Source organism: Caretta caretta, chromosome 9 (genome assembly GCF_965140235.1).
Source record: "Caretta caretta isolate rCarCar2 chromosome 9, rCarCar1.hap1, whole genome shotgun sequence".
Lineage (NCBI taxonomy): Eukaryota > Metazoa > Chordata > Testudines > Cheloniidae > Caretta > Caretta caretta.
In genome coordinates, this window is record NC_134214.1 from 18,056,161 (window position 1) to 18,081,432 (window position 25,272).

Genomic DNA, 25,272 nt, shown 5'->3' on the forward strand with positions numbered 1-25,272 from the left:
AATCATAACATTCAAAAACTGGTAGGAGAACGCTTCAAGCTCTCTGGCCACTCAGTAAAAGGCTTAAGGATGGCAATTCTGCAACAGAACAGCTACAAAAACAGACTCCAAGGAGAAACCTGCTGAGCTTGAATTAATATGCAAACTAGATACCATTAACCTGGGTTTGAACAGAGACTGGGAGTGGCTGGGTCATGACACATACCGAATCTATTTCCCCATGTTAAGTATCCTCACACCTTCTTGTCAACTGTCTAAATGGGCCATCTTGATTATCACTACAAAAGTTTTTTTCTCCTGCTGATAATAGCTCATCTTAATTAATTAGCCTCTGACAGTTTGTGTGGCAACTTCCACCTTCTGTGTGTGTGTGTGTGTGTGTGTGTGTGTGTGTGTGTGTGTGTCTGTTATTACAACAAAAGCATATACTCAAATACATTTGTTAGTCTCTAAGGTGCCACAAGTACTCCTTTTTGCAGATACAGACTAACGCCACGGCTGCTACTCTGAAACCTTAAATTTCAAAGTAGATTACCCCAATTTCTGCAGGAAGCTGGCTTGAATTGGAGAGTGACAGTGGTGACTGACATCAGATGGAAAAACAGAAGCCAAAGTTGTTAATGTCGCAATATATCTAACTTCATTTTGCCTGTAAATATGGTACAAATTTCACAAGCACACTGATTGGGGACCCCTGCAGTGTTTAAGCAGGACTTGCACTCTAAATTACCTTGTTTCGATTGGTCAGATGAATTGACCTTAGGGTTCTTTTTGAATGGAGGTTTTTCCTCTCGTATTTAATTTATAAATCTACTCCTGCCAGACGGCAGACAGCAGCTACTGTATAACACTTGAAATGACTCCCAAAATCCCACTCAAACTCTCACAAATCAGTAGAAAGTAAACCACCAATATAAAGCTCCGCCTAACCATGAAGAGTTGAAAATGCAGGATAACTTGCACTGTTTTTACAATGTCTCCAGTTATCACTCCAGTCCGCTCCCTGTGAGCTAATGAATGCACAATCTCATTTTAGTCCCAGGATCTGACCTCCTCTCTCTCCACACATTGTACGTATCGGTGGTCCACTGGTATCATCGTGCTACTGCTGCAGATTTACACCAGTGTCATTTAGGCCATGTCTACATTAAGGAAATTTGCACCAGTGTAGCTACCTCAACATAGTTCAAAAGCCACAGTGAGCATAAGTTCTGCTTTGAGTCAGTGTAGCACACACATATTTGTGATTTCCACAAGTGTACATACATAATCATAGAAACACCCATACAAATATCCTTAATGTAGACCGGGCCTGAGATCACAGTTTGGCCCACAATATTCTGAAGTTCTATTTGTTTTATTTATTGAAGTGCTCCATTTTTTCTATGTTTACACATTAAAAATGTCATCTGTGACCAGAGTCAGGAATAGGTGAAATAAACACTTGCTGTTCCTTCATTGGCTGAATGTTTGCATTTCTCCATCAGGTGATGTAGCCTGCTGTAACCCAGATTACCTCATCACCTCCACTCAGGAGTAGTTGCTACTCCTCACTTGGAGTGAAGCCACACCAGTGTAGTGTTCCCATAAAAGGTCAAATCACAGAGAGCCCAATATGAGCCCAAGTGGAGGTCAGAGTCTGATAGCTTATAGAATAAGAATGACACAAACCATACACTGAATTTGGAATTCAGCTTTTGAGCACATTGCATTTAAATTAAGGCCTCTAATCAAGATGGAGTATGACAGAGACATTAACATTCTCCCTCACTTACAACCATGAAGCATTAGATGTAAATGAGGGGAGAATATAGTTGAATGAGAATAACTGTACCCTGATGGTCCAAAACATTATAGCAATAATGTCACATTGCGAGTGTTTGGACCATCATTTAGAATGCCTTTTTAAATAAAAGCTTTGGTGACAGGGTAGGTCATATCTCTGAACAGTAAAGAGAGAAATTGATAGAGTAGGTTCTTTTATGCATGCATAGAGATCATAAAGTGAGATTAGTCTAGCTTCTGCGTGGCTTCCACTCAGGTAGTTCAGATTTGTATCAGTGTATCAAGGTGAAGAACTTGGCTCAGCATTTGCAACCTGTTGTTGCAACAGATTTGCAAGAAAATCTGTCAGTGTAAAAGTGCCATCAAATCTCATTACCCTTCACATGGCTAGAAAGAGAAAATTTGAAGATCTAAAATTTCAAATAAAGTTTTATTTGCACAGACCACAATGTGAGTAAGTCCTTAAGGATTGAAATATAGTGGAAATCATTGTTTTCCCCTCATTTATACAACTCTGTCTGACGAGACAGATTGTTCTGAAAGGCTGACTTAAAAAAACAAAATACCTATTAGACTGGAGCAGTTAGTGCCAATATTTATAGTTTGCATACATATTTGCAATACATACTTTTGCATAGTGCACACTAGAGCAGAACCTGACCAATTCCTGATAGACCAGCTGCACATTACCAAATATTGTGAAGGAGCTAGTAAGAGGGAAAATACCACAATGCAAGGGGTCAGTGATACCACAGTCACAAAAGGTACTCCGTGTCTTTAATACTGAACTGCAGATATCAAAATCATTTCACAGAACACTAGGAAGTGTTCTCCAGCATATTTTGTAAAGCCAGTCTTCCTAATATGAGACATATCACTACAGCAGCCCATCATTAAATAGCTGTGGCCCAGAACCTACATTCCTTGCATTCACCAAACTCCTGTCAACTCACTTGAGAGTTTTGGGTGTCCACTATTTGTGAGGGTAAGGCCATAGCTAAAAGATGGAGTGAGAATGCCAGGCTGCTTCTGAAAGTGATCCCATTTAGCAAGTGAGCAGTAGACAGAGGTTCTACCGTATTCTTAGCACGGAGGTTTTCATTAGTATTACATTGTGCAGAATCACAGCCTCACTACAAATTGGGCCAGTTGTGGTTTTTTGTTTGTTTATTTTATTAAATAAACTTAACAAAAAGGAAGCAAGTGCTGAGAATAGGTGGAGCCGCTGCATAGCCATTTAAAAAGCAGCAGAAGTAACCTCAAGTTAGAGTTCATGTCAACAAAATATTAGTTGAGCTCGTTTTATCTGAATGCATCCTCAAAACAATATAGACTATTATAGATACACTGCAAGCAATTTAAGCTTGACTCACCATACTGGCAGCGTGGACCCTGAAATCCTGCTGGACACTGGCACATGAGGGATCCTCCTTCAGAGCATTTCCCTCCATTGAAACAAGTGCCTACAGAGCACAACACTAGAAAAAAACAACAAAGAACAAAGAAGAAACTTCATTGTACAACTCTTCAGAAAGAACGAATACCTCAGTGTGTCATATTCTGGTTGTAATAGAAGCCTCCCAAACTGATATGAATCAGGGGTTTGGTTTTCATTGAACAAGTTAAATTAGGGGACTAGGCAAAAAGAATCTTCCTTCCAGTTATCATACAGATATGATGTCCCAGTCCAGGATAATAAAATATAATATAATGTAATGTAATAATGGCCTTGGGATAGTTTAATGGGAATGGTGTGGTTTGACTTTAAGATGTTTAAAGGGTGAAAAGCACAGTCTGGCAAGATTGAGAATGCTACCAGGTTCCATAGGGAGAATGATGGAAGGGTGGATGAATTGCTGTGGTGTAATGCGGAGATGACTGAAACTGGCATCTCAATAGATTATGTAACAGCTACGGTGAGACAATTTCCTCCCCGTCCCTCAAATGCACAATACAGAACCAGCTGAATCAAAACAGTCTCCTTGTGCTTGAATGTATTGTATATAAAGGTTAGTTCAGCTCCTCAGGTGCCTTAAAGAATTCACCAAGAGTCTGCATTATTTTTCCAAGAAAAGGATTTTACAATTCCATAGAAGTTCAATTTGATAAATTCCTTTTATGCTTCAGATTTGGTTACATACTTTAAATGCATCTTTGACAGCATTTACAGAGAAGCAAACAAAACAGTCAATAGTCGGAAGCAGAAAGGGGCAAACCCTCAAGAAAAATGACCACAAAAGCAAGGACTCTGCATACAACCCTAAAACATTTTATTTTGTTTAGTCTCTCTCATACAAAACATAGGCCAAATTGCTGTACAGGGGAAAAAATAGCCAAAGTAGAGAAGTTCAGAGGTACAGTAAATAAAATGGAGAATCTGAGGTAAAGAGATACAGGAAACCTGTAGATGGTAAGAGCTGTAATAGAGAAGTTTCTAGACCCAACAATGGCCATACCCATTGTGGAGGACAGAGCAATACCAGTGCTACATGAGTGCAAGGTGCAGAGCAAGAGAGTCAGGGCCAAATTTAGTGTTGGTTTAAGCAGCCACAACTCTATTATTTCAAAGAATCTACATTTGCTTATATCAGCACTAAACTGGACATCAAGTCTATGGAAGGCCAGCAGAGAGCACAGACTGGCATACCAATAAACTATGAATATCGAGTTTCTAATGATAGCCCTTGCAAAGTATTTGTCAGCCATCTTGAAGATACCTGGTGCTACTATGCACATTTTTTTAAAAAGTCTATGATAAGAGACCATTCACCTTTATGGGAATCCTAAATGTATCTAAAAAGCAATAGAGAGAGGACATCTTTTCATAACACACAGTCAATAAGTATATAAGGCCAGATGGAGAAATTTATTCTATCTTTGCCTCACAAAGTTGGATGGATCCAGTCACAACTTACAGTACAAGCAGCCAGGTTCGTCATCTTGTTGGGTCCATCCTGGACAACATTTATAGACAGTTCGATGTTCTATGATGTACACTTGTTTGTACACTGTGTAATACCCCGTCCTATCAAGTAAGAGTCAATGGAAGAGAATTATCCCAACTTCCTTCTGTGAAGCTTATTCAAAACAAAGCAGTAATGTACACAGGACTTAATACGTCACACACATTATATCTGTAACATGCGCTCGTTTCAGACATTATCAATGGTTCTTGTACCTGAGAAAGTAAAGTGAAACATGCCCCACTGTCAAAAACTGGTTTATCACTTAAACAAATTCTGGTTCTAGGTGCTTAGCCAGTGACTTCCACCGGTTCAGTGGTTTGACTCTTTAAAACTTGGTAGCAAATGTGTAAATTTTTTTTGTATTTTAAATTAAATGGCTTAACAGATTATAATGTTTAGGCCTTAATATAAACCTATTCAAATAAAAAACCCTTTTAAAAAATAATTTTTACCCACCACAATAAATGCTAATGTGCAGAAACACATGCCTCTGATTGATAGAAATACAAATTGACTGCAAAATCCCAACAGCACATACTGATAGATCCATAGCAACTTTTTTGTGGGGAGGGCTAAAGGTACTGGAATACATTTCTCAGTACATACTTCTTGGGCAAAGTATGAAGCATTCCTATCAATTGCCTTACCAGAAAACAGGTAATAAAATAACTTAGTTAGCAATCATGCATTACCTTCTCTCATAGCCCATACACCACCTGTGTCCTGTGCAGCCTTGTTTCCACATCTTGACAACCTGGGCAAAAGCCTGAACACACGGCTGTCGCTGTCCCACTATTGCCAGCTCTTGTTCCAGACATACATTTGGCCTTTGGGGGAAAAGGAGGAATAGAGAAAAGGAATATAAATATAATAATCTGTATAATACACTAGGAAAGTCATGTCAAGAGAACTACATAAATGGCTGATTTATCCTCTCCAAACTGCCCCATTTCTGATTGTATGCTAATGTGTTATTCAAAATTATTTGAGCGATACTGGAAAGGGCTGCTGGGACCAGGAGCCAGTACTCCCAGGTCTCCTTCAGCCCACCAGGCTTGAAGGGCTGTGAAGGTGAGCAAGCAGGGTCCTGTCAGAGCCTCGCCTGTGTTCTGTTGGACATATTTAAAATAAAGGTCATTTAAAATAAAAATACTTCCATTGTCTCAGTGAAACTTTCTGAATTCAATGAATCTGTATTTTCTGACCAAAAAAGTTTCACTGAAGAATTTCTGACCAGTTTTAGCTAGAACAGACATACACTATATGGATTGAGCAAGAGAGAGAGCCTTAACACACACTGACCAGTAGATTATACACATTGTGAGACAAGCCCTGCACCAAAGAATTTACCATCAGAGCATACGGTGTGAAATCCTGGTCCCAGAGAAGTCAATGGGGTTTTGTCATTGACAAAAAGGAGGGCAAAATTTCACCCATGGTGTCAAACTGTTGATGTCTTTTTACGCTCAGTAGCACTGCAAATTAAGGCCCCGATCCTATAAAGGTTTATGCATATGCTTAACTTTAAATACTATGATTTCAATGACACAAGTCCTGTGAGTAAATTTAAAGCTATGGTTAATTCTTTACAGGGCCCAAAAACTTAATCCTGCTTTCAATAAAATCAATGGCAAAATTCCCACTGATTTAAGTAGGAGAACATCACCTTACAGGCAAAATGAGAAATGCAAAATTTCCAAGAGTTACTATAAACATGAAAATCATTTTCACATAAATGTGATCAATGGCTCCATGTCTAGTTGGCAGCCAGTGTCAAGTGGAGTGCCCCAGGGGTCGGTCCTGGGGCCGGTTTTGTTCAATATCTTCATAAATGATCTGGAGGATGGTGTGGATTGCACTCTCAGCAAATTTGCAGATGATACTAAACTGGGAGGAGCGGTAGATATGCTGGAGGGCAGGAATAGGATACAGAGGGACCTAGACAAATTGGAGGATTGGGCCAAAAGAAATCTGATGAGGTTCAATAAGGATAAGTGCAGGGTCCTGCACTTAGGACGGAAGAACCCAATGCACAGCTACAGACTAGGGACCGAATGGCTAGGCAGCTGTTCTGCGGAAAAGGACCTAGGGGTGACAGTGGACGAGAAGCTGGATATGAGTCAGCAGTGTGCCCTTGTTGCCAAGAAGGCCAATGGCATTTTGGGATGTATAAGTAGGGGCATAGCGAGCAAATCGAGGGACGTGATCGTTCCCCTCTATTCGATATTGGTGAGGCCTCATCTGGAGTACTGTGTCCAGTTTTGGGCCCCACACTACAAGAAGGATGTGGATAAATTGGAGAGAGTCCAGTGAAGGGCAACAAAAATGATTAGGGGTCTGGAACACATGACTTATGAGGAGAGGCTGAGGGAACTGGGATTGTTTAGTCTGCAGAAGAGAAGAATGAGGGGGGTTTTGATAGCTGCTTTCAACTACCTGAGAGGTGGTTCCAGAGAGGATGGTTCTAGACTATTCTCAGTGGTAGAAGAGGACAGGACAAGGAGTAATGGTCTCAAGTTGCAGTGGGGGAGGTTTAGGTTGGATATTAGGAAAAACTTTTTCACTAGGAGGGTGGTGAAACACTGGAATGCGTTACCTAGGGAGGTGGTAGAATCTCCTTCCTTAGAAGTTTTTAAGGTCAGGCTTGACAAAGCCCTGTCTGGGATGATTTAATTGGGGATTGGTCCTGCTTTGAGCTGGGGGTTGGACTAGATGACCTCCTGAAGTCCCTTCCAACCCTGATATTCTATGATTCTATGATAACTATTAATCTCAGGTTTCTTGATATCACTTCTGTATGAAATGACAAGGACATTCTGCTAAATATTGCAAATTTATAGCCAAAGCAATCATTGATTATTTTACTGTAGATCTAAACAATAATCTCCATTAGATATATGTCACATATGTAATTATTTCTCCTAGGACTAGATAATTCTTCTATTTCAGGGTATTCACTAATGTCTCATAGTAGGCAAGAAAGATTTGCATTTGCACTATGATTTCTCCTTCTGCTTAGTAGATTTAAAATGTACATATAACATTCATTAGCACTTATAATTCATAGCTTGGGACTTCAAAAAAGTTTCATTCAGTTTATGAATGAAATGTTTCATTGCAATTATAGTCAGAATGTAAGGATCAGATGATACAATAGGTTAGGTCTCTGGTATTTCCCTCTTCTAGAGTCCAGAGTATAGATTTTGATTCACAGCAAGATCAAATACGAAGGTGTAGGGGCAGTTCCTCAGCTATTGTAAACTGTCATAGCTCCATTGAAGATCTGCCCTGTATTTGCTATCTACCCTAGCCCCCATCTATGAAGGCGGAAAACCCCCACACACCATGCAATTTGGTATGACTAATAATTGTTACCTAGGAGAGACAGAGGACTGAAGATGGGCAAGTTCTACAGCTCAACAGCAATTGCCTGCCTCATTTTCTTGTCAGTATTTCATCTTAAGGGACCTTCCCAATGCCACACAGCAATTCAGTGGCAAAGTCAGGAGCAGAACCCAGGTGTACTAATCCCCATTACTCTAATCTAACCATTAGCCAGAGCCGCCTTTGCTTATTTTATCTGTATTCGAAGAGGCACACGTTTTAGCTCCATTCTCCCATTGCTGAAGTTTAAAATTTCCATGCATATCTCCCTTTATCGGTTGCTTAAAGCTTTCCAGATGCAGGTACATTGCAATCCTAGTGATAAAGGAAGGAAACCAAAAAATTTTATAATTAGTTATGGACCCTATTTTGCCAATCCTTCTGTCTTTTTGTCCTCCATGTTCCCATGACTAATCCCATTGACTTCAAGAGTACTACTAATATGAATAAATATTACTCACATGGAGAAAAGCAATGCAGGATCAGGTCACATGTTTATTAAGACTTTTGCAGAGGAAGATCAAAAATCCACACCATCCGCTTGCTCTATGTGCCCTGACCACTTAAAATGCAAATATTGACTCTCCCCTTCCCATCCCACCCACCCGCCCTCACCCTCACACACAGAAACAAACCGCAGCAATTCCATCCCACGTAATCCTCAACCAGCAAGACAAGCAAATGAACACTCCCTCTCCAACAATTAACCACATTCACATTCTTCCCCTTATTCCTCCACCTCTTCCAATGATGGGGAAAGCCAGGCATAGCATTCTGATTAATTTATCCTTGCTACATTACATACAAACCTAGAGAAGTTCCACTACCCAGGATATAATTATTTTAAATATATTATAATGATGGTTCTCCATTGAGTAAAGGCCAGCTCCCCTCTCAGTGTGACTAAATCTTCTATCAAAGCAACAAGTGGGTTCAAGGGCATGTTTACAAAAGGAGAACTCTATATGCTTTTTATTCTCTTATTCCACACACAATCAGATGCTATTTGTTAATGGGCTTTTAAATGTTAAGCAAGCAAACAGTACAAAGTTTATATTATGCTTTATGATTTTATAGATACAGCAATCCTCAAAAGCTTTTTTTCTCTTAATATGCTTTTCATTGTCCGCCAAAACCAACACAAGTTTCTTAGCCTGTCAGTCTAACTTAAGCAAACCAGAAAGCTCATTTTTAATATGTACATTATGAGACTGCCCTTTAAACAGAGAGGCCCCAAACATTCCTAACTCCTGGGCTTATCGTCTAATGAACAAATAATTAGATGTACTAGAAGAGATAGCTGCTACAGTTAATCATACAGACTGTCGTTCCTGTGAATCACTGCTTACTATAGAAGAGAAAACTTCATCCTTAGCAGAGGTAGAGTTAAGTCCCATAGTTATATTTCTAGTAAGGAACATGTAGCATAGAACTGTGTGGACAATTCTAATGATTTTCATCTCATAGTATTTGGAGTTTTTCTAAAAGCCCCCAAACCAAAAGTCATGTAATTGAGTGAAAACCTCACCTTTCATTTAAAAACAAGTTTGCAGAGAAAAGTTTTGGGGGAAAAGACCACTAAAAGCTCAGAAGACAAACAATGTATTATCATCTCATGTTTTTGGAGGGGCTGACTCAGGATTTCAGAAGCCCAAGGGTTTGAAACACTGTAAATAAAGGAATTCCTTTTCCAGCTTTTCATAAGCAACCAATAGTAAATCAACTCTTATTCCTGAATGAAATGAACCACAGTTTATTGGCATGTTCTAGCTAGCAGAACTCACACTGATATTACAAGCTGGCCCCAAAACAAGGAAAGAAGGGAGACTCTTTCCCCCTCCCCCATTACTGAAGCTTTTACTCAGTCTTTACCCAAGTTAAACTCCCATTTGTCTAAAGACTGATTATAACCTAGAGTGCCAGAACACTCCCTTACCCATGGAAAAACCGACAGGAGGAAGTGCAGTGGGGATGACCACTCTGGATCACTTTACAAAGGGCAGGTTTCACCTCCTGCAGGCCAGAGACCTGAGTGATGCACCAGAAGCACAGAAAGAGACATCTCTGCAAGCTTCCTGTGCCTCCCTACAGCTCCAGAGCCTTTGCCTTTATGGATAATCATGACAACCAAAGGGGACATGGTGCTGGAGGAGCTTCTATTCTAACCTTCTGGGATGCCAGACTATATAAAACAGCCCTTGGTTTCATGCTTGCTCATCCTTATGGATTCACATGTGTAATGTCAAGTTACCGCTGGACAAGAAATTTCCAGAACAGAAAGGATGTTAATGACTGGATAGGACCACCAAGCAATGGTGATGGTTCAACCAAAGCTATTACAATCAATGCAGATAGCACTTGTGGAACGGTTGGGTCTGTGAACATAGGTGGCGTCAAAGAAGGAACATGGTTATTTTCCGAACTGTGGTCGATGGCCAGCCTTTCTCAAAACTGGTGGGACAATGGCAGAAATCAAGTGGCTTTTGGGCATGGTAATAGAGGATTCATTGTCTTTAATAATGATGACTGGAGCTTGAATGTGAATTTGCAAACTGGCCTTCCTGCTGGCACTTACTGTGATGTTATTTCTGGGGAAAAGGAGGGCAACTCATGTACTGGAACAAACATCTCTGTTGCTTCTAATGGTATTGCCAACTTACAGCTCCTGTTATTAGCAGCTTCAGCTGCAATAGAGCAACACTTCTAAGCCTCCCTACTACATTGCTCCTGTCCCTGGAGCTTCACCTCAAGGGGAGTTCCACAGAGAAAGGAATTCAGCCTTTCCTATGCTGGTGGGTGGGCAGGTGGGGGCAGCAGCAGTGGCTTAGTGTGATGAGAGGAGAGGAAGGATAGCACATGTAGTCTCCAAGCCCACTATATTTTAGTCCCACACCTGTACTTGGATCCTTCTGAAAGTTTTGGGACCGTGTTAAGGCAGTTTGCCCTCGACACACACAGATGGCAGGGTCATCGAAGAACAGACACTGAGGGGATTATAACCCCTAAATCATCACTCTCATTAACTATTGGGATTAAGAACTCTGCCCTCAGTTCCCCTGAATGTACGTGTAACTGAGCAGAATCTGACCCTCCATAGAAACTTCAGGAGCTTACCCATACAAAGCAATGCTACTATAGTTCATTATGCTGCATAAGGGCCCCAATTGTGATTGGCTCTTACAACGGTGTTTGCAGAGACCAGTCACAAATGCAAAGCATCTAATCTCGGGAGCACAGGAATTGCTACCTACAATCACTCCAGAAACACACTTTACTCCAAAGGGGACAAGGCTGGGTGAGGAATTGGCAGGGCTACACACTTATCTCCCTGAGACTATAGGGACCTGTCTTAAGAAGTGGAGGGAGGAAGGGGTCCGTTGCACCATCCCAAAAGGTACACCATTCCCCCCTGAGATGAAGCGCTGCTCTGTACTTGTATGGCCCTTGAAATTCCCATAGAAATAATACTGAGATTTATTTGTATCAGCAGTTTTTCCAAATAGAATCTAGCCGGTAGGTTTAATGGCAGTGAGATAGGAGACACACACATCAAGAGGTCTCTAAAGGCATCTATCAACAGTGCAAATGTTAGATCAAAGCATTAATGAATATGAACGGAGGATGATTTGACTGTCTATTTTTGGATCTTTCTGCAGGAATTAGATAAATTACACCAACTTCTCAATTCAACAAGAGAGCTGTTAATGTGATACAAACTCTCCTCTTACTGGAGATGTTAACTAAAGAACCTGTAAGCTGAATACTATTGATCTCTCTGTGAAATAGTCAGTCAATAAACTAACTCTGTCATAAGAATAGAGTTACAAAGATGTAGAAGAGAGCTTAATCCGGAATGCTGCTTTTCTTCAAAAACGATAAATATGGTTAATAGTCCCTCCCATTAAACAAAAATATCCAGAGTTAATTATGATCTTACGTCAAAAATTAAAGAAAGAGAAAAAGGCTGGATGATTTTCCACACTTATTTTGAAAAGGTAAAACAAAGAACTAAGCTTGATTAATCTGAAACGCTTCACCAGTGTAACTGTGGTCCAAGTCTTAACTGACTCCAATTAAGTCAATAGGACTAAATTCTGGTCTAAATTACATCAGTCTCAAGTGACTCCACTGAAGTCAACGGAGTTACTTTAGACTGGTGTAATTTAGCCCAGAATTTAGTCCTATGTTATAATGGCTTTCGTTAGAAACTTCTCTTTACGGAAGTCTGTAAATTCCTCACAACCCCACTGTACAAGCCGAAAACTCTTGACACAATGGTCTCTTACCTATCTTCTTGCGACAACGTGCTTGTAACAATAATAAAGCATCCTGAGCCTAGAGGTGACGAGTCCACGAAAATCATCACACACACAAATTTTCAAAAAAAACAAACATACTTTAAGTTTTTCCCATTCCAAGAAGAGGGGGGAAAACATTCAATTTTTACCTAAAACAACAACCTATTAAACAAGTCATGTGATCAATAGCCTCAAGAACCTTAACATGTTGTTATATCCACAGTCCAACACAGACATGTTGGAATCCAACAATGTGCTGAGGTAACGTAGCATTTTTTCCTTTCTAACAGCTACCAACCATTGGCCTCCACATCCTACTGTGAACTAATTTAAGCACCACACTTCTCTTCTAAAGTTCCTCAACTATACCCAAGACCTTTAGGAGCTGAAGGGTGTACTATCCTCTCTACCTTGGCCTCTCTACTGAGCCTGCCATTGGTGCTAGGTGTGAATCTTGAGGCCCAATCCTGAACCTGAGAAAGTCTTCCTCCATTCATCACACTTTGGAAGGAGGGTCCACACACACAGTCAAGGAAATGATCACATTTAATAATAAAATATTTTACAAAGAAATGTCAACCAACAATATTTAAAATATAGCAGGACTGATCCTGCAAATACCAGCAAATATTAATGTCTCTACACCGGTCTCCTTTCCCTTACCTGGATGAGGTGGGATGGGGGGGAGGGAGAATTGTTCTTGGACAACCAGTGGACTTCTCCCACATGAAGTTTGTGGGGCAGGCACTTGGTGGGGTGCAGGGACTCCCACAGGTTCATTGTTTCCTTTCTTGATGATCAAGAGGGTTCCCATGCAAGGGGTTTCAGCTGCCGGTGGATATGTGGTCCTGGGAGTCCTGCAGTCTCCATGTCCTCCTCCCAACGGCTTTGGGGAGTGGCAGATGTCTAGAAAGAGGGTCCTCTGGGTCAGCAGCAGCCTGAGCAACAGCTAGTGGAGGCAGCTCATGGACAGGTGCAGTGGCCAAACCCCAGATTTGTTCGGCCACTCATTCTATCAACCTCTCTATAAGAGAATGCTCCCATTCTCTATGGTGTGCCTCTCACTCCAGGAACTAGCTCAAAGTCTCCTCCTGCTGAAGAGCTTTGTCTTCCTCTGCTCAGAGGAACTGCTCCTAATTCCTCCTTCCATCTCCATGAGCAGCTCTTCCAGGGTCCTTCTCCATCAGCCTCTGCTATATTGAGGTGCTACTACTGCCCTCCTGGTGGAACAGATTCCCTTTCGGAGGCAAAGATCCTGATAATTCAAAGACAAGAGTGGTGTTATATATTTTTCCCCTTTGGAAGAAGCCAAGAAATGCCCTATATAACATAGTTTTGCTGTAGAAGGCCAAAAAGTTGATACTTTTGAGCATTCCAGGAATGCAACTGTTATTACCCTTACTTCTCAGACAACTTGGCAGCCCTTGAGGAAGAAGAGGTTACTAACAATTAAAAAAAATGTATAGTAACGCCTCACTTAACATCATCCCGGTTAATGTTGTTTCGTTGTTACATCGCTGATCAATTAGAGAACATGCTCGTTTAAAGTTGCGCAATGCTCCCTTATAACGTTGTTTGGCAGCCGCCTGCTTTGTCCACTGCTTGCAGGAAGATCAGCCGTTGGAGCTAGCTGGTGGGGGCTTGGAAATACACTAAATCATAAACAAGTTGGCATATGTGCATCATCTATTTGTCCAGGAAAGCTAGAAAGTAAACATTTCACATACAGAAAAGGAGTACTTGTGGCACCTTAGAGACTAACCAATTTATTTGAGCATGAGCTTTCGTGAGCTACAGCTCACTTCATCAGATGTTGAACATCTGATGAAGTGAGCTGTAGCTCACGAAAGCTCATGCTCAAATAAATTGGTTAGTCTCTAAGGTGCCACAAGTACTCCTTTTCTTTTTGCGAATACAGACTAACACGGCTGTTCCTCTGAAACATTTCACATACAGAGGCTCAAACAATTCATGTAAATGAACAATCAAATATAATCTTCAAGTGGAAATGGAAGTGTGTGTTTTCATAACAAGAACAAAGACATTTCCTAGAGGAGAGTCTTCTGGATGAAAACACACACAGAAACTTATCGGCTTTATAGCGACAACACTACAAATCGCTTTTTCAGTGTAATTAATTTCTCTATGAATTTTACAGAACTTTAAAACTAGAAAATCCAATGGAACTGTCTTGAAAAAACGCATCCTGAGGTGCTATGAGATAGATATTGTTGCAAACGTTATGAAATATAGGATTCTAAATATGATAACTTACATGAAACAGTTCCTGGGAAGATCTTTTTTGGTTAAGGTGTATGAAGCAGAGTTTTAATAAAGCAAGAGCCAAAAAGGCTGCTTTTAATTTACACTGGATGCAACACTACCTGGCACTGAGTCAGTCGGGTTGAAGATCTGTGTTCCACTTTTTGTTGTAAGTGAAAACCCCATTATAATGCGGCAGTAGCACCACTGTGGTTAAGACGGAGTCATTTCTAACGTGGCTACTGTTATCAGTACTTGTCCGTCACTATTTGGTGAACGTCAGGCTCCTAAAGGTTATATCTAAAACACCTTGGTTAAAAAAAATGCATCTTTTGGATGTAGCATTCCATTGTCTACAAATAGCCTAGAATCATCTGTCTTCATCTACCAGCACTGTAAGGGGTCAGACACCTGAGTGAGCCAAATCTTAATAAATTTGACACACATTACTCTCACTTATAAGCTCCGATCCTCATCGTATAGATGTCAGTAGTAAAACTCTCATTTACTTCTATGGTGCAAGATCAGGCCATTAGTGTAAAGCAAGATACTGGGTGGTATATCCAGCTGCGACGTTCCCCTCTGGTGTTGTCTGGACCGGTGATCCGCTAGATCACCCCAATCCTTGACTCTGGGAGCCAGCCTTACCCTGCTCTGCCATGAGAACCCCCACTCCTGGGCTGTTCACGCACTGCCTCTGGTATGTAAGCTGCTCCTTGGATCGTGCAACTGAACTTATTTAATGCGTGCACAGTCATCTAGCCAAGCGATGGCATCTTCAGTGACGTGAGGCAGTTTTTCTAGGCCACGGCTGAACCTAGTCAGCAGGCACTCATCGACAAAGTGCGTCATCACCTGTGTTGCGCCACAGGTGCACAAAGGGCCGTCACGAAGGCCCCAGCGACACTGGTTGGCTGCATAAAGACCTTGCCCGGTCCGGAACCTGTTCAACAGGGACCACTGGTGACGGGGCAGGTCAAAACCAGGCGGGCAAATTGTGGGGTTGGCAATGAGGGACTGGTTGGGGATTATAACAGATATTCATTCCTCTCGCCAGAGTGTTTCCACCCTAACATCCTGGCATGGCAGATGAGACCATAATGGGCAACGTGACAGCAATGGGTGACCAGCAATGGGTGACCATGCAGCTGGTGGTTTAAAAGGTCATTGGGCAGTGGCAGACTTGAGTTGGCACGTGCTTTCTCCAGTAACTTGCCAGTAGCAACCTCTCATCTGATATGAGGAGGAGCAATATTGCTCAGAACTGGAACCCATGGGAGTGGAGTCGGACGCAGGGTGCCGGAGATGATACGCATGACAGCATGTAACTGCACATCCACCAGTTTGGTGTGTGACGATTGACTCCATACTGGTGGGCAGTACTCCACCACCGAATACAAGGTGGCAAGAGCTGACATCCACAGAGTTGGAGCACGAGCACCCCATGACAAATCTGTCAGTTTGCTAAGAAAATTGTTGCAAGTCTTAACTTTAGCTGCTGTCTTCTTCAAGTGGGCGTGGTAACTCAGTGTGTGATCTAAGGTCACACCTAGGTAGACCAGTTCTACTTCATGCTTCACCTTCTGACCATTCAGATAAACATTCAGTTCTCAGGTTGCACTGGTGTGATGAAGATGGAACAAACTGGAGATTGTTTTTATGATGCTTGGCTGGAGGCACCAAAGTGAGCTAACTTTGTCATCTCCCGGTTTAAGATGGCATCAAGCTCGTGGAACGTCCGGGCCTGGGTATCACAACAGATGTCGTCTGCGTAAATGAACTTTTGTGATTCCATTGTTGACAGGTCACTGATGTAAACGTTGAACAGGGCTGGCAAAACCACAGAGCCCTGGGGTAACCCATTGCTCTGTCGTCTCCAAGCACTCGTCTTCTCCCCCATATGGACTCTGAACTGCCTATTGCAGAGGAACAGTTCAACAATGCCTGTGACCCAAGGTAGCAGGACCTGTGACACCTTCACGAGCAAGCCAGTGTGCCATACTGTATCATACGTCGCTGTTAGATTATTGAAAACAGCACCTGTTTTCAAGTTTCTCTGGAAGCCATTTTCAACAAATGTGATCAGCGCAAGTACTTGGTCGCATGCAGTATGGCCTCGGTGAAAGCTGGCTTGGTCAGGGCTCAAAATTCTCTCCACATCGGGTAATATGCACTGTAGGACCAAGCGCTCCAGTGCCTTGAAGCACATCAACAACAATGATATGGGTCGATAGCTTGATGCTTGACTTGTGTCCTTTCCAGGCTTTAGGACGCCAGTGACTTTTGCGGTGCGCCATATTGGGGGGGGGGGGGGAAGTATAGCTCAGTGTTTTGAGCATTGGCCTGCTAAACCCAGTGTTGTGCGTTCAATCCTTGAGGGGGCCATTTAGGGATCTGGGGCAAAAATAAGGGATGGTACTTGGTCCTGCTGTGAAGGCAGGGGACTGGACTCGATAATCTTTCAAGTCCCTTCCAGCTCTATGAGATAGGTATATCTCCATATTAAATATCTTCAGTAGCCTCCCTTCACTGATGACCCTGGGGAAGAATTTCACAAACCAGAGCCGAGCACGGGGGACAAGTTTTTTCAGGAACTCTGGCGATATGTTGTCATAACCCGCAGCTGTTCCACACTTGATGCTACCCAGTGTCTGTTCCAGCTCTGTGTTACAGTGAATGGTTCTGGGCAGCATATGATCTGGTGTACATGGTTAAACATATGCCATTCGTTCCTCACTTGTCTGCGCACCTGTTTCTCCAGAGGTGTTCTGGCCACTTTAAGTAGGTGTCCGGGTACCTAGTTGGGTGTCACTGGGGGTCGGCAGAGTGCAGGTGGCTGCTGCAGTGCTCCAAGGCTTGGAGCAGGCTCCAACACTTGCAGCTGGAGCGGGTAAAGCTCATCCTCTCAGTCATCTCCTCCCATCTAGCTCAGCGAGCAGTGTCCAATGATTCGATCAGATGGTCAGCACATCTGGGTCACCACAGGCCTCATACCACTTGAGCAAGGCAGCGCTCTCCACATCAAGACAGGGGATGTAGACCGGGTGGCAACCACGTGGGATGGCTCTGCAGGTTGCTTTGTAGATAGCACCACAAAAGTGACAGTGGGTCTCATTTACTAACATATGCCGTGCTGCTACACTCTTCTCCATCACTTCCTGGTATTTTTCCCAGTCGGCCTTTCGGGAGTTCCACTGCTTCTTTTTGGAACTCTTGACAACTGGGAACTGTAGCCCGATATGGATCAGCGACGGTCTGTGTTAGCTGCATGGGAAGTTATCCAAGACTTGGCATGTTGCTGGCTGAGGATGGCCATGAACTGAACTGACCCTGCACAAGCCAGGAGAGTAGTCAAAATCCCATCTAGAAGAATGGAATGTGCCTCGCTGCTTAGCATCATGGATAAGGGCAAGGTCATTTCAAGACGCCCAGTCTGCAAGTTATTCACCGTCGGTGTCAACCTCCTTATACCCCCAGTCTGTGTGATGGCTGTTGAAGTCTCCAAGATCGACAGCTGGGTGTGGCAGACTTGGTAGAATCTGTTGGTTCCAGCTGACGCTTGGAGGCTTGTATACATTTGCCAGCCAGAAACCGCCAACCTGGATGGTGTCACAGAATTCAGTAGACATCAACTGAATGGCATCTGCGATACTGGACCGAACATATGTGGCTCGGCTATGGTTCGGGTGTGCCACATGGCACAGCAGGTCGAAATCGTCCATACTGTAATGCCCAGCTTTGGCAGTTGCCACATATGTCTCTTGCAAGCAAATGATGTCGATAGTATGTCGATGAGCAAGAACGCCGAGTAAATCACCCTTGGTAGCCGACAAACCCGCCACGCCGAGTTATAGCACTATAGAGCTGGACCAATGACATAAAAGTCACCGGGCTGCACGTTGGAGTTTTCGGTGACAACAGCACCAGAATTCATTGAGCTGGTGCTCGTGGAATCCAGCTCACTGGTTGGATCATTAGCTTCCCTGACTCCTGTCAGTACTGGCGGGTGGCATGATGAGGATGCTGATTCATTGCCCCATTGCAACCGAATGACACTAACCAATATCTCCAGTCCCAGACACAACCCTAGGAACCTCCATCTTTCACTGTCCAGTTATGCCCACTGAACGCTGCAAGCTTATATGAATTTGTCAATTTAACAAAGAAATCGATATGTACCAGGCTTGTTATCCCAAGGGGAGTTTTTGACACGCTTCAGACCAAACGCACTGCGTCAGGTAGAACAAACAAACAGATTTATTAACTATAAAGATAGATTTTAAGTGATTATAAGTCAAAGCATAACAAGTCAGATTTGGTCAGATGAAATAAAAGCAAAACACATTCTAAGCTGATCTTAACACTTTCAATGCCCTTACAAACTTAGATGCTTCTCACCACAGAATGGCTGGTTGCTCTTCAGCCACGCTCTCCCCTTTGATCAGCGCTTCAGTCGCCTGGTGTGGTGTCCATAGATGTAGGTGGGAGAGAGAGAGAGAGAGCATGGCAAACGTCTCCCCCTTTTATCATGTCCTTTCTTCCCTCTTGGCTTTGCACCCTGCCACCCCCCACCCCCGATTCAGGTGAGCAATACATCATCACAGTTCCAAGCTGGCCAAAGGAAGGGGGGATGACTCACTCGAGTCCGACAGATTCTTTCGTTGCTGCCTAGGCCAGAGTCCTTTGCTCCTGTGAGGCTTGGCTGGGTTTGTCCCATACATGCCCTGATGAGGTGTGAACTGCCTTTCTGTTCTAAGAGAGTTTTTGCCTGAGCTTGCTTTAAGACATGAGGATACATTTTCAGCCTCATATCTATATACATGGAATTATAACCTATAACATTACTGTAACAATTACTGTAACATTACTGTAACAACCATGGTCAGTGCATCATGAGCCTTCCGAAGACACCCAACATGACAAACTTTGCATTCGATACCACACAATCATTTTATAAGGATGAAAATTGGGGTATAGGGTGTTCCCCCGAGGTACAGAGCATCACACGTGCATTTGATTGGTGTTAGGTGGGGTAGGCTGGTTGGGCATATGAATCCATGTGTGGAACAGGCACATTACAAGGACAGTGGAGAAAATATGGTTTCTACTGATCGTGATAGCTCCTGAGCCACAGGTTTCCTGTTATCGCATGGAGACTGGTGTACATAGCTCTTTGGAGATAAATAAGATGACCAAAGTGCCTGCCACTTGAAGAAGAATGCAATTATAAAAAGGAGAGCGCGTGAAAAAAAATTTGCAACATAATATGCATTTATCAAAGCAAGCACACATGGTTTGTCAATAAGTAGAGGAGCATTTATTGGTATAAACACTAACACAACAAAAGGGTTGAGATGTCATGTTGCTGGATGCCATGCAAGGGGCTATGCGCTCATCTATTATTGACTTCAAAACTGATAGTTTGCATAGCAACTGTACCTAACCAAATGCTCATCCAGACTTTGCATGTCTGTTTTTTAATATGGATTAACTTTTATGCCACAATATACATGTGCATATATGTGCCTTTAGTTAGTTACTTTGTCCTCACCCATAACTATTTCACATTTGGGGACAATGTATACCTTCAAATCAGCGGCACTGCTATGGGTACCTGCATGGCCCCACAGTATGCCAACATTTTTATGGCTGACTTAGAACAACGCTTCCTCAGCTCTCGTCCCCTAATGCCCCTACTCTACTTGTGCTACATTGATGACATCTTCATCATCTGGACCCATGGAAAAGAAGCCCTTGAGGAATTCCACCATGATTTCAACAATTTCCATCCCACCATCAACCTCAGCCTGGATCAGTCCACACAAGAGATCCACTTCCTGGACACTACAGTGCTAATAAACAATGGCCACATAAACACCACCCTATACCGGAAATACTACTGACCGCTATTCCTACCTACATGCCTCCAGCTTTCATCCAGACCACACCACACGATCCATTGTCTACAGCCAAGCTCTACGATACAACCGCATTTGCTCCAACCCCTCAGACAGAGACAAACACCTACAAGATCTCTATCAAGCATTCTTACAACTACAGTACCCACTTGCTGAAGTGAAGAAACAGATTGATAGAGCCAGAAGAGTACCCAGAAGTCACCTACTACAAGACAGGCCCAACAAAGAAAATAACAGAATGCCACTAGTCATCACCTTCAGCCCCCAACTAAAACCTCTCCAACGCATCAACAAGGATCTACAACCTATCCTGAAGGACGACCCATCACTCTCACAGATCTTGGGAGACAGGCCAGTCCTTGCTTACAGACAGCCCCCCAACCTGAAACAAATACTCACCAGCAACCACACACCACACAACAGAACCACTAACCCAGGAACCTAGCCTTGCAACAAAGCCCGTTGCCAACTGTGTCCACATATTTATTCAGGGGACACCATCATAGGACCTAATCACATCAGCCACACTATCAGAGGCTCGTTCACCTGCACATCTACCAATGTGACATATGCCATCATGTGCCAGCAATGCCCCTCTGCCATGTACATTGGTCAAATTGGACAGTTTCTATGTAAAAGAATAAATGGACACAAATCAGACGTCAACAATTATAACATTCAAAAACCAGTTGGAGAACACTTCAATCTCTCTGGTCACTCGATTACAGACCTAAAAGTGGCAATACTTCAACAAAAAAAACTTCAGAAACAGACTCCAAGGAGAGACTCCTGAATTGGAATTAATTTGCGAACTGGATACAGTTAACTTAGGCTTGAATAAAGACTGGGAGTGGATGGGTCATTACACAAAGTAAAACTGTTTCCCCATGTTTATTTCCCTCCCCTCCCCACTGTTCCTCAGACGCTCCTGTCAACTGCTGGAAATGGCCCATCTTGATTACCACTACAAAGGGTTTTTCCCTCCCCCGCTCTCCTGCTGTTAATATCTCACCTTAAGTGAAGGAGTACTTGTGGCACCTTAGAGACTAACCAATTTATTTGAGCATGAGCCCTATGATCCCACTGAGAGTTACCAAAAGCAACTACAGCATTTGCTCAAGAAACTTCCTGAAAAAGCACAAGATCAAATCCGCACAGACACACCCCTGGAACCCCGACCTGGGATATTCTATCTACTACCCAAGATCCATAAACCTGGAAATCCTGGGCGCCCCATCATCTCAGGCATTGGCACCCTGACAGCAGGATTGTCTGGCTATGTAGACTCCCTCCTCAGGCCCTACGCTACCAGCACTCCCAGCTACCTTCGAGACACCACTGACTTCCTGAGGAAACTTCAATCCATCGGTGATCTTCCTGATAACACCATCCTGGCTACTATGGATGTAGAAGCCCTCTACACCAACATTCCACACAAAGATGGACTACAAGCCGTCAAGAACACTATCCCCAATAATGTCACGGCTAACCTGGTGGCTGAACTTTTTGACTTTGTCCTTACCCATAACTATTTCACATTTGGGGACAATGTATACCTTCAGATCAGCGGCACTGCTATGGGTACCCGCATGGCCCCACAGTATGCCAACATTTTTATGGCTGATTTAGAACAACGCTTCCTCAGCTCTCGTCCCCTAAAGCCCCTACTCTACTTGCGCTATATTGATGACATCTTCATCATCTGGACCCATGGAAAAGAAGCCCTTGAGGAATTCCACCATGATTTCAACAATTTCCATCCCACCACCAACCTCAGCCTGGTCCAGTCCACACAAGAGATCCACTTCCTGGACACTACAGTGCTAATAAACAATGGCCACATAAACACCACCCTATACCGGAAACCTACTGACCGCTATTCCTACCTGCATGCCTCCAGCTTTCACCCTGACCACACCACACGATCCATCGTCTACAGCCAAGCTCTGCGATACAACCGCATTTGCTCCAACCCCTCAGACAGAGACAAACACCTACAAGATCTCTGTCAAGCTTTCTTACAACTACAATACCCACCTGCAGAAGTAAAGAAACAGATTGATAGAGCCAGAAGAGTTCCCAGAAGTTACCTACTACAGGACAGGCCTAACAAAGAAAATAACAGAACGCCACTAGCGGTCACCTTCAGCCCCCAACTAAAACCCCTCCAACGCATTATTAAGGATCTACAACCTATCCTAAAGGATGACCCAACACTCTCACAAGTCTTGGGAGACAGGCCAGTCCTTGCCTACAGACAGCCCCGCAACCTGAAGCAAATACTCACCAACAACCACATACCACACAACAGAACCACTAACCCAGGAACTTATCCTTGCAACAAAGCCCGTTGCCAATTGTGCCCACATATCTATTCAGGGGACACCATCACAGGGCCTAATAACATCAGCCACACTATCAGAGGCTCGTTCACCTGCACATCCACCAATGTGATATATGCCATCATGTGCCAGCAATGCCCCTCTGCCATGTACATTGGTCAAACTGGACAGTCTCTACGTAAAAGAATAAATGGACACAAATCAGATGTCAAGAATTATAACATTCATAAACCAGTCGGAGAACACTTCAATCTCTCTGGTCACGCAATCACAGACATGAAGGTCGCTATCTTAAAACAAAAAAACTTCAAATCCAGACTCCAGCGAGAAACTGCTGAATTGGAATTCATTTGCAAATTGGATACTATTAATTTAGGCTTAAATAGAGACTGGGAGTGGCTAAGTCATTATGCAAGGTAGCCTGTTTCCTCTTGTTTTTTCCTACCCCCCCCCCCCCCAGATGTTCTGGTTTAACTTGGATTTAAACCTGGAGAGTGGTCAGTTTAGATGAGCTATTACCAGCAGGAGAGTGAGTTTGTGTGTGTATGGGGGTGGGGGGGATGTGAGAAAACCTTGATCTATGCAGGAAATAGCCCGACTTGATTATGTAAAGAGTTGTCACTTTGGATGGGCTAGCACCAGCAGGAGAGTGAATTTGTGTGGGGGGGTGGAGGGTGAGAAAACCTGGATTTGTGCTGGAAATGGCCCACCTGTTGATCACTTTAGATAAGCTATTACCAGCAGGACAGTGGGGTGGGAGGAGGTATTGTTTCATATTCTCTGTGTGTATATAAAGTCTGCTGCAGTTTCCACGGTATACATCTGATGAAGTGAGCTGTAGCTCACGAAAGCTCATGCTCAAATAAATTGGTTAGTCTCTAAGGTGCCACAAGTACTCCTTTTCTTTTTGCAAATACAGACTAACACGGCTGTTCCTCTGAAATCTGTCACCTTAAGTGATCACTCTCGTTACAGTGTGTATGGTAACATGTTCTCTACGTATATAAATCTCCCCACTGTATTTTCCACTGAATACATCCGATGAAGTGAGCTGTAGCTCACGAAAGCTTATGCTCAAATAAATTTGTTCGTCTCTAAGGTGCCACAAGTACTCCTTTGCTTTTAATACTGTCTCACATGACCTTCTCATAAACAAACTAGGAAAATACAACCTAGATGGAGCTACTATCAGGTGGGTGCATAAGTGGTTAGAAAACCGTTCCCAGAGAGTAGTTATCAGTGGTTCACAGTCATGCTGGAAGGGCATAACGAGTGGAGTCTCACAGGGATCGGTTCTTGGTTTGGTTCTGTTCAATATCTTCATCAATGATTTAGATAATGGCATGGAGAGTACACTTATAAAGTTTGTGGTGGATACCAACCTGGGAGGGGTTGCAAGTGCTTTGGAGGGTAGGATTAAAATTCAAAATGATCTGGACAAACTGGAGAAATGGTCTGAAGTAAATAGGATGAAATTCAATAAGGACAAATGCAAGGTACTCCACGTAGGAAGGAACAATCAGTTGCACACATACAAAATGGAAAATGACTGTCTAGGAAGGAGTACTGCAGAAAGGGATCTGGGGTTCATAGTGGCCCAGAAGCTAAACATGAGTCAACAGTGTAACGCTGTTGCAAAAAAAAAAAAAAAAAAAGCAAACATCATTCTGGGATGTATTAGCAGGAGTATTGTAAGCAAGACACGAGAAGCAATTATTTTGCTTTACTCTACTGATTAGGCCTCAACTGGAGTATTGTGTCCAGTTCTGGGTGCCACATTTCAGGAGACGTGGATAAATTGGAGAGGGTCCAGAGAAGAGCAACAAGAATGATTAAAGGTCTACAACACATGACCTATGAGGGAAGATTGGAAAAAATTGGGTTTATTTAATCTGGAGAAGAGAAGACTGAGAGGGGACAGGATGACAGTTTTCAAGTACATAAAAGGTTGTTACAAGGAGGAGGGAGAAAAATTATTGTTCTTAACCTCTGAGGATAGGTCAAGAAGCAATGAGCTTAAAATTGCAGCAAGAGCAGTTTAGGTTGGACATTAGAAAAAACTTCCTAACTATCAGAGTGGTTAAGCACTGGAATAAATTGCCCAGGGAGGTTGTGGAATCTCCATCACTGGGGCTTTTTAAGAGCAGGTTGAACAAACACCTGTCAGGGATGGTCTAGAATCTAGACTAGACTAGGATTATCTAGACTCTAGATAATACTTAGTCCTGCCTTGAGTGCAGGGAACTGGCCTAGATGACCTCTCAAGGTCCCTTCCAGTTCTATGATTCTATGTGCAGTATGGGCCTGTCAAGGAATT

The 25,272-nt window shown here is 43.0% G+C and overlaps 1 protein-coding gene across 6 annotated transcripts in view; it reads right to left on the reverse strand.

Moving 5' to 3' along the window:
- The window catches only part of LOC125642499 (uncharacterized), a 324,292-nt gene that overhangs the window by 249,436 nt on the left and 49,584 nt on the right, over positions 1-25,272 (reverse strand). For all 6 annotated transcript variants that reach the window (XM_075132132.1, XM_075132130.1, XM_075132131.1 and 3 more), the window contains exons 2-4: positions 5,444-5,578; positions 4,701-4,810; positions 3,159-3,263 (exon numbers count right to left, since the gene is read on the reverse strand). In XM_075132132.1, the coding sequence (XP_074988233.1) occupies positions 3,159-3,263; positions 4,701-4,810; positions 5,444-5,496 (268 nt within the window). In that variant the 5' untranslated portion in view covers positions 5,497-5,578. The remainder of the gene's footprint in view (positions 1-3,158; positions 3,264-4,700; positions 4,811-5,443; positions 5,579-25,272) is intronic.